Source organism: Pteropus vampyrus, unplaced genomic scaffold, assembly GCF_000151845.1.
Source record: "Pteropus vampyrus isolate Shadow unplaced genomic scaffold, Pvam_2.0 Scaffold168, whole genome shotgun sequence".
NCBI classification, from domain to species: domain Eukaryota; kingdom Metazoa; phylum Chordata; class Mammalia; order Chiroptera; family Pteropodidae; genus Pteropus; species Pteropus vampyrus.
Genome location: NW_011888949.1, coordinates 1,492,809 through 1,503,234, shown reverse-complemented (window position 1 = coordinate 1,503,234; position 10,426 = coordinate 1,492,809). Strand labels below are relative to the sequence as shown.

Genomic DNA, 10,426 nt, shown 5'->3' with positions numbered 1-10,426 from the left:
GCTCATCACACGCACATTTCTCTAAAGCCTCATAGTTCAGATCGAAGTCGTAGGTTAAACAGCTTTTAGAGAAAACAATGTTACTTATTCCTTCACATCTGATCTCTGTACCTTCTTTACAAAGAACGGCTCAGGGAAAATCACTTTTAGCGAGGAAGCGTGGCCTATCTGATATTTTTCCCAAGGAAAACAACCTGGCCACACGTCAATCACAACAAGACTCTTTCCGTTTACTCCTTTTTTCAGAAAACTATAGGACCTATAAAGCGTGTCTGAGATGCCTGCCTCGGGCTCAGGAGGCCAGCCTGCTTTGCTGCCCCCACTCCTGTACCCGAGACCAAAGCCGGAGGTGGCAGGAGAGCTGGCCCACTCCTTACCTGGCCGCCCTAACGGGACGTCACCCGACACTGCCCTGCTGAAGCAAGACACATCGGACTTTGCTAAGAGCTGTAATGAGACACAAAGGTCGTCACGAGTCGTTCACTGGGAGCCTGTCTGACGCACGTTCTCACATCTACAGCACCAGTAAGTGGGGCGAAGGTCGCAGAAGGACCCCGCGTCCCCCGCCCACGCAAGCACTCCCGCGTGGCCTTCGTCGTTCCCGTCAGTGACAGAGCTCCCTCACACAAACGTGCGCGAGCTCTCTGCCCGAAAGCCACCTTCCTGAAGTTGGGCCACCCCACAGGGGATGAGGCGCTCTGGCCCGAGGCCCGGCGCATACCAGGTACACGGGCCCGGAGCCCTCCTGTAGCCCGAGGCGGGCATCGTCCCCTGGTCTCCCCGTGGTCTCTGCAGACAGAGCTGCTCCGTCTCCGCCTCTTGAGGAGATGGAGGAGTGTTCGGTCTCCTAAACTGGTCTCTCCAGGTGATGGCGGGGTGCACACAAGATGTGTGTCTCCCTCAGTGAGCCAAAGACAGAAGGTCGGCAGCCGCACAGTGGACCCCGACATCCCAAGTCGCCCAGCACGCCACACACTCTAGACGACCAGCGGGCGTTCTCATCTGTGGCTGTGCCTGAGGCACGTGTGGGCACCGAGCGCCGGGCCTGAGGACCCGGGATGCAGCGGGTGAGACAGAACTGCAGCAACACCCAGTCCCCTAGAGGACCGTTCTCTGGACCATGGGTGCTGTCGGCCCAGCTCTGCGAGCGCCACCCCTTCCAGACCAGAGCCAATGGTCAGCACTGAGGCCAGCGCCCACCACCACGGCACGTGTCAGAAGAGGCCAGTTTCTGGACCAAGAGGCTCAGCACAGTGCCTGCCGTGAGGTGTGGGGCCCGACAGCACGCTGCCTGGACCCAGCTGTGGAACGGGAATCGGCCTGCGAGCCCCGGCTCCCGCCCTGCCTGCCGCCTAGCACAGGCGGCAGAGGAAGCTCGCTGGCTGCGCACGGTGAAGCCAAGAACCTCGCGGTGACGTGCGGGCGCACACTCACTAGAGTCCTCGGAGAGGACGCCAGGTCTAAAACACCCACGCTGCTCTGACACCAAGTCACATGACAGGACACACAGCGACAGGACAAGGCGGCACCACAGTCTTCCTGCGAGTCACGGAGACCCCAAGTACGTGCCGGCCAGACAATGAACTTACCGAAGAAGTCGAATGAGAACGGGTCCCTTCCGCCGAAAAAGTCCCTGAAGACGTCATCTGGGTTCCGGAACGTGAAGCCGAACTCAAAGGGACCGTCAAAATGACTGCCACCTACACGAGGACAGCACAGCTTTTAGCTCAGGCACTGTTGAGTATGGAACTATTATCTAGAGAACGTTCTATAAATCGTGACCTTAAACAAGAAAACATTTCATAAACCTAAGGTTCTGAGGTTTGAAACACAAGCCGCGCTCTGAACGGACTGACAGCGCGCCTGGCGCGGGTCGTGGTGCTGCAGCGCCTCACGGCGGCCCCCTCGTCACACCCGCAACGCCTCTGACCGTGTCACCGCCGCTCACGTCAACCCACCTGCATTTCTGTTATGCAGCTTCATGGGAACCAAGCCTGTCGACAGCCACTCACACGCCCGTCTGTGGCTGTGGTGGAGCACCACCCCCCAGTGCCAACTGTGACGCTGGCAGGACAGCGGCCCGTGACAGCGGCCACTCATCACACACACATTTAGGCCTCACCACCAGACAGAGTTACTGTAGGTTTGCAGGAGAATCTGATTTTTAAACCTTAAGGATATTTTGACGTAATGTCAAGTACTGATCTGGGTGTGCACACTCCCAATACGTTACTGAAAGGTTGAAAATTATTTCACATCTACAAAAAGTACATCAACTTAAAGTTTCCAGCCTATCGAAAGATTTTTAGTAGGCCTTTTAAATGCTATCAATCTCTCCTTCCGCTCCCCAATTCAGCCCATTTTCAAGGCTGCATCTGTATTTACAGAAACATGACTCTGCCCAAGACAGCCAGGCAACTCAAGCCCCGTCCAGGCCTGTCACCAGACTGCCTCCCCATCGCTACCAGGCAGAGAGAGAATCAATGTTTACATACCTCCACCTCCACCGTTTAATCCTTCTTTGCCGTACTTGTCATAGATGTCCCGTTTTTTAGCTGTAAATTTTAAAAGAAAAGTCAATAAGGACCAAGTTCCTATTCCCTCAATACTCAACGACATATCTCCAGAGCTGTAAACAGGAGACCGACACAGTTGTTCCCAGTTTTAACGAGTCAGGCCTCAAACGAAAAGACAGAAGAGGGACAATCTAAACACATCTCTCCTCAAGAACAGATCAGAACAAGTTTAGTACCACGAAGCTTAAAAGGTGACTGTGACCGTTACCCACGTCACCCAACCGCCCCCAGAGCCCACGCGCGTCACACGAGAATGGCATCATGAGCAGATCTCACTGCGCACTTCCCACCCTCGTGAAGGTGCAAAGTGCGTGTTCTAAGTGCCGTAAACAGCTGACACAGACCCCGCCAGCTCGATGCCCCTGCCAGGCACAGCCCGACCAAGGCTCCGTGAGGTGCTCCTGCCCTTTGTCCTCTTACTAGCTGGGTTCTGGAACAAAGAGTTAAAACGCAGCCTGTTTGGACAGGTAGGTTCTCCTGACACAGTATCACCTGTTCTGCCCAAATCTCACGTCCTACCAAACTGCGCTGTCAAGTGACGGCGGAAACAGGCATAAAAGCGAATCAGATGCAGCCAGCTTGGTGGCCAGAGCCCCGTAAGAGCAGCACCTGCACCTGTGAAGAACACACTCACACCCCACAAAGAACCCGAGAAAACCCCGCAGTCTCTCAAATTAAAGCAGGGGCGGGGGGCAAGTTTAAAGGTTCTTTTTCTGCCCAACTTAAAGTCTGGGTTCAGTACTTGGTTTCTGTAATGCTCCTGGCTTATGAAACCCATACACCTGGGGGTGCCAGGTGGGCTTATGAAACCCATACACCTGGGGGTGCCAGGTGAGTGACACACAGCAGGACAGGGCTCCTGGGGTCTGGCGTCAGTCCAGGCCCATGACCCAGCGGGTGAAGCCTTTAAACGCTTCATTTTAATAAGATAGTAGGTATCGCTGTTTACGTGCTTTCTCTCATTAGTGACAAAAGTTAACCTGTGAAATAAGGAGTCTGAGCCACCTCTGACACAGAGGACAGGAGGTGTTAGTGTGGTTACGTGATGAACTGCTGACACAAGTGATGGGTAAACAGAGTTCGTTCCAAAATCAAAACTGTCTTTTGAGAATGGCCCTGACCACGTGTGGATACACGTGAAGCAGGCGTCCGCTCCCCGTGGGAGGTGAGTCAGCCTCCAACCTTTTAAAATCCTCCGTCCTGACTCACGCCGGGTCGTCGGCTCTGCTTCCGGGCAGGGGTGCCGGCAGTTTCCCTACAAACTGCCCCACTGTCCTCCCATCCCAGAACCTCCACAGGCCTCTCCTTCTCCAAGCACCTGCTCAGTGGGGCTTGCTCAGAGCTCACTGCCGCACAGCCCACAAGGCCAGGCTAAGGCACCCGACCCGCGACGGCCCTCTACACCCACGCTCAGGACCTAGGTGGGCGAAAAGCTGCACGTCTAAGTTTCAGGATGCGCTCAGTCTCTCATCTCGAAGCAGGGGGTCTCTAAAAAAAAAAAGGGCGGCGTGCCAGCCACATACGTTCCACGGGGCAATGGACGTGTGCGACCACAAGGCAGCCGCCAAGGCGCCCTCCGTGCTGGCAGTGACCCAGACGGACCCCCAGGGTGTCCGTCCTGCGGTCCTCCGACCAGAGCATCGGCACTGTTTTAACCAGCCACCCGAGGAAGTCACTGGAAACCAGGATGCCCCCCCCACGCACAGCTAACTGCACCAGTGGCTGCCGGGGGCACAGGAGCCAAATCGTTCCAAGGAGAGTCAGAGCCACCCTCTCGACACCCAGGCCCACCCGCCCCACCCGCGAGGCGCTGCTCACCGTCCGATAGCACCTCGTACGCCTCGGCGACTTGTTTGAATTTTCTCTCTGCTTCCTCTTTATTCTCAGGGTTTTTGTCTGGATGCCACTTCAGTGCCAGCTTCCGGTACCTTGAAAAAAAGTAAAATAGAAGGGTATTGATCACCATAAAGTCCAAAACCCCAAGGGGTTCTGAAACATAATTAGGCAAGAAAACGGCTTCGGAGCTGCACACCAGATGAAGGTCGGGCTCCAGTGTCAAATCTCCCTCCCCCAGAATGAAACAAACGAGCGCTAAAGCCCAGAGCACACAATACGAACCAGCCGCGAGACGGAAAAGCGTCAGGTCCAAGGGCCAGCGTGGCAGTGAGAGCTCAGGGTGACGAGGCTGAGCAGTGGAGCGCGTGCGGAAGGCCGCCTGCTCACGAGCGGGAGCCTCGGACCTGACTGTCCTCACCGGCCCACTGCCTCACAGGGCCGTGGCAAAGGCGGCCGCCTCAGCCGTGGCATGGGCAGGTGCTCCACGTGCCACCCGTTCTGGGTTCAAGATTCTAATTAGCATAACAATCAAATGTTTTTTAATACAAAACATTCCCCTTCTAATTAGCCAAACATAAGCTGCATAATTTAATACAGGGGCATGAAAGGGGGAGGGAGCATGCCCCTCAAAATATAAGACCAGAATTAACCTGACGGGCCTTTTAACACTTGGCTGCTGGGGTCCAATCTAACATCAGCATTTTAACCAAAAGCCTTGGCTTAACTTATTAAAATCTGATTAAAATCGGAATCTGTAACAGTCAAACAGTACTTCATTCTTATGTCGCTGTGGACCCGACGGGCAGTAGGAGGCCCGACCCCTCGAAGGGCCACGACTCCCCCACAGAAAGCGGCGGGGCATGCCGAAGACTGCGGAGCAACGCGGCTTGAGGCCTGAGCGCGGCCGAGCTCGCCCGCACGCACCTGGGAAAGACGAAAGACGACGGCGCACGGAGTCGAAGCGCATGCGTGCAGAGCGTGTCCAGGGCCCCTCGACGCTGCCCCGCGGACTTCACACGCGCGCCAGCACCGAGGGGGCAGGCGCCACTGCGGCCCCGTGACCCACGCACGGGACTGGGCATTCTCAGGGACAGGACAGCAGCCACACACCTCTCGTCCTCACACAAAAGCTCTCCTGGCCGGCGCACGCGAACGAAGCCGGAGTTCACAGCACGGACTGTTTAAGGGTACACGCACCACCCGTAGAAGTAACTGAGGCTAAATCTAGTCTGTCAATATTTACTCAACCGTACCCACGATGGGGAAATCTCGTTCCTTTTAAAGGCGACAGCGTTTTCTAAATTCATACTCGAAGTTACCCTGGAGACACTGAGCAACCCACGCTGTCACCAGTAACTGAAACAAACCCGCCCTCTAACCGCCTCCCACAGAGCCCAGGCATGTCTTCCCGCCAGCTGACTAGGCCGTGCGGGAGCAGCACAGCCCTTCCAACCGCACCAGCCAGCACTGGCTGTGAACCGTGACGGGCGTGAGAAGCGACACAGCCCGCTGGCGACAGCTCAGAGGGACTTCCTGGCCCGCCTGGTCCCACCCAAGCAGGCTGATCTCCCCCCTCGGGTTCCCGGCCCAGCTGTGACACAGGACATCCCGTAAGCAGCCGCAGGTGTGCCAAAGTGCAGTCAACCTGCTCACCTGTAAGTTTGGCACGTTACATAGAACTGTCTGGTTCAAAACCTCTTAATTTCCATCTGCAGACCTACTAAGTCTACCAGCGCGGACTCGCTGCGAATCAACTAGAGTCGGTTCCAACAGCACAGACTGGACCCAAGGTCCCGAGGCTCCAGACTTACTCGCCAGTCTTCCAGCGGTGCTAAATGTCAACATCGGTGCATTAACGACATCCCTCTCACCGCCACAGCCACCTGTGACCTGAGATTCATCCCTGTCGTGGACGGGGCCCTGGTCACGAAGGTGCAGCTAGGACAACTTCAACGTGCACAAGGGTCTAACGCTACAGGCCGGGGTCACACACGAGGCATATGAGCAACCCCGCCAAGGGTGTCATGGCGCCACACTCCGAGAGCCAGGTCACGTCCACTTCCAACGCCAGCGCCCAGGTTCTCCGGGATCATTTCACACCCTCCGTGAGTTCTGACCGACTTCCAGCAGAAACAACCCACTGACCAAGGCGAAGTAACAGAGGAAACCACGTGACCTCAGCCCCACATGACAAGTGCCGGGTCTGGCCTGGGTCTAGGTCTGAGAAAACAAAAGCTAACTTAAGTGAAACTGGGCATTCAAACGCAGACTTACGCTACACTAACACCGCTGTACAAGACGACAGGAAGGGTCACACCGCCCAGTCACCAGCACCCAGTGCACAGACGCAGGGTTTCAGAAACACGGTTACTTACGCCTTTTTAATGTCCTCGGCTGAAGCATGTCTCTGCACGCCTAGAACTTCATAGTAATCCACCATGGTGTGACAGGCTGCTTGGGGTCCTGCAACGACAAACCCGTGGTCAACGACGACACTGCCAAGGCTGGGCTCATGGCGGGGGGACGGAGCAGGGCACGGAGCAGGGGACGGAAGGCACGTGGCCTCAGTGCAGCTCCCCCCCGGCCTAGAGCCTCGTCTGGGAACGGTTACCAGCCTCAGCTCTAAGCCCCTTGTCACACAGAAGGAAGCTCTGACACAGCCCGATAATGACCCAAACTAAAATGAATGCGTGACTGAGGCAGAGTGAAGGCTGGCAGGCCCTTAGTGGCACCTTCCCCTCCTGCAGGGCCGGGTCTAGGGAGCTTCAGCACGGCCTTTGCTCCTGCGTCCTTGGGCCAGGCACTGGGCAAGACGGCGCAGAGCCACAGGCACCTGCCACCCAACCCCCACCCGAGAAGGGCTGGCCGCGACCGTGGGGCCACGTGTAACTGCCCTGTGGCCTCGCCCTGTCTGCCCTCACCGAACAGGAAGTATGCACAGGCCAGTTCTCCAGGACAGAGAGTCCAATCAGGTCACTCCCTGACTGGCTATGGCACTTCATTAACCAACAACCAAAAACTTCCACTGACCGGTCCTCCACATGACAGCACAAAACAACTGCACGCGATAACGGCGGCTTTTCTGCCCAGACACCATGCCCAAAACCAACGCGAGGCTTCCCGTGGCCTTCCCAGAAACCCCAGATTTTCAAAAGAAATATGTAGATGCTAAACAAAGCCCTGAGACCATAACCCTCCTGAGGCCGTGCTGCTGAGGCCGAACGTCGTCCAGGTTAAACAGTCCACGACCAGGACCCGCTCCACTTCTCAAGATGACATGTGCCGCTGGATTGTGTTTCTTCTTTCTGGCGCTGGGGAGCAACCCACGGTAAAAAAAGATCTGGTCCACAGTGAGTCAGCAAGAACGCACACGGTCTGCGACCCAGCACCGCCCATGGAGCAGCCCCGTGTAGCGGGTCTGCGCAACCGCAGAGACCCCCACGCAAGGGGTCCCTCGAAATGCCGCACGTGTTACATAAATCCTGCACGCGCATTTGGAGAGACGGATGCACTCCCAGGAAAGAAAAGGCTCCAGGGCCAGAAACAAGTGCCAAGAGTGGCTGGTGATCAGAAAGATGAAGCCTGTCCCGGGGTGGTGACGGGTGCAGCAGAGATGGGGACTCTGGCTCCTCGAACGGGGACAGGAGAAACTCTTTCCACTGACTGCAAACGAGAAAAAGAGGCGCCCTGAGCGTGAGGAGCCGGGCCTCAGTCTCGCACAGCGGGGCCGCACCACCCGCAGCAACCTGCAGCGCTCTCCAGAGACATCGAGTCTCGTCCCAGGGTGCTGGGGCCAACGACGCTGCGCTGGAGGGGTTAATAAGAGTCCCTACGCCCGGGTCCCAAAGATTCCAGCGGCAAACGCCACCCCTGCAGCGGGAGAGCTGACAGCCAGAGGCCACGCATGAGCTGAGCGTCAGGAAAAGGAAGAGGCAGAACACTGCCATGAACCGGAAAGTCGAACAGCCTGAGCGGGAACAGGTGACCAAGTTTTCATAAAACCAACCGGGAGCCACACTGGGATGCGGGTGGGACAATGTGCCCTGTGATCGGGTAGTTGGTAACATGGCCCCCGGCCCCTGAAAGCAGATTAGACAGAACAAGAGCATCGGTGGCCTGAAGACACGACCCAGGCCAGCACCGGGGACCAAGAGGGAAGGTCGACACCGACGGCCCGGAGGCCGAGGCCAAGGAGGAGACAGCGAGCCTGCTCGTCACCGGAGCGGACGGAGCACAGAACAGGGTCAGCCCGCCCCTTCCTTCCCAGCCTCACAGAGCTCCGGTGAGGAAATGATGGCACGTTAGCTGCGCAACATTGCGTTCTGAGTGCGAAATGATTCCCAGGATCAAGGCAGTTAGCACGGCCCTCACCTCCCACGGCCGACCGTTTCTTCTGAGTGCTGGGAACACGGGATCTACGCACGTAGCGCACCTGATTGACTGCAGTCACCGTGCCGGACGTCAGGTCCCCGGAATGTGCTCGTAACTGAAAGTTCAGTCTGCCCCCCGACAGACGGCGCCCCACCCCAAGCCAGGCCAGCACGCTCCCGCTGTTTCTGCGAGGCCCGCCTTCCTAGGCTCCCCGCCAAGTGAGAGCATGCAGTGGTGGTCTCCCTCTGTCTGACATCTCACTTGACGTGGTGTCGTCCAGGTCATCCATCCACACTGTCACGAATGGCAAGATTCCCTCTTTCTCAAGGCTGAATGATGAAGTATTCCGATCGGGAGGGTCGGTTCACGTTCGGATCCTCTCCCTGTCTGGGAGGCGTGTGGAGCTTCAGGTGCTAACGCGAGGATCCACACCAGCGGGAGACACGAGAGCGCGTGCTCAGGGAGGACGTCCGAGAGACACGCGCCCTGCAGGCTGTCGGTAATGCGTCACTTCCGCTGCACAGACACCTTTGCTACCAATTCGAACCCGTGTTCTCCGAAGTCCAAACAGTTTGGCTAGTCTTTGCAATAATGTGCCGAGTTTGTGCAAATGATGATGACTGGGGAGCAGGGGGGACGGGGGCGGAGCTAGATCCCCGAGACAGTGCAGCCACGGGATGAGGGGCTGGAACTCAGAAGGCCACGCCGGCCAGGCGGCAGGTGCAGGCACAGGAATGAGAGGCAGGGAGCCGCGCCTCACCACAAGCAGCGCTCCAGGCCGGCCCTTTCTCCCCTTTCTAAAAGGGGACCGCCCCGGGAGAAAACCCAGACGAACCGCAGCAGACCGTCCACCTGCGGAGGCCAAAGCCTCACCCTTGCTGCCCCTTCTGCAGAGCTGGTGACGCTCAGCCCTCCTCTGAGGGCCTCAGCTCGGCCCGGGCACACCCACCTGAAGCTCACTCCTGTTTCAGGTCAGCAGGGGAAAGCTCCCCAACGGGCGGCCAACAGACACGTTCAGGGCTCACGCTCCGTGATGCCCAAACGCTGAGCACACTGGACCTTCCAGTCGCGTCCGTGTCCTGGTCTGCCTTCCTTCGACCAGCCTGCTCCCGTCCACCAGCCCTGTTAGGAGCTGGGGCTCCGAGCCCTCTTTCCATCACACACCCCTGTTCCCGTCCGCTCCCGCTACTGAAGCGCCAGCTACTCAGCAACGACCCCCAGGTTCACGCTCTGATGCTGGGCCTGCGTGGCAAGTGAGACGTGAAAGGCAGGCGGCTGCTCGGCCATCTGACAGACGGCCCAAACAGAGCATGGCCAAGGTTAACCCCTGGCCCTCCCCCACCCCACACCCAGTCTTCCTCTAGGAAACTCTAGCCTGAGTTCCTGAGCTGCTAGACCCGGGGGACACCCACCCTCACCAACACTGCTAGAGCCCACGTACACGAACGAATCACCAGCAAAACGTCTCAAACGCCCGCCCTCTCTCCTCCTGACACGCTGCACGAGCCTCCGAATCCAATCACCCCCTCCTCCGTCACAGCCAAGGGGGGCTCAAACGCACAGGTGCTATCACAACCGACACAACACCGTGTCCAGCACTGGACAAAAGCCGCTATGGAGGACACGGTCAGCTCCACTGGGGA

At 57.6% G+C, this 10,426-nt stretch overlaps 1 protein-coding gene across 1 annotated transcript in view; it reads right to left on the bottom strand.

Annotated features, from left to right (window-relative positions):
• The window catches only part of DNAJB6 (DnaJ heat shock protein family (Hsp40) member B6), a 57,223-nt gene that overhangs the window by 32,330 nt on the left and 14,467 nt on the right, over positions 1-10,426 (bottom strand). Inside the window, exons 2-5 of the mRNA XM_011370391.2 lie at positions 6,788-6,875; positions 4,395-4,504; positions 2,496-2,555; positions 1,590-1,700 (exon numbers count right to left, since the gene is read on the bottom strand). Of these exons, the coding sequence (XP_011368693.1) occupies positions 1,590-1,700; positions 2,496-2,555; positions 4,395-4,504; positions 6,788-6,852 (346 nt within the window). The 5' untranslated portion in view covers positions 6,853-6,875. The remainder of the gene's footprint in view (positions 1-1,589; positions 1,701-2,495; positions 2,556-4,394; positions 4,505-6,787; positions 6,876-10,426) is intronic.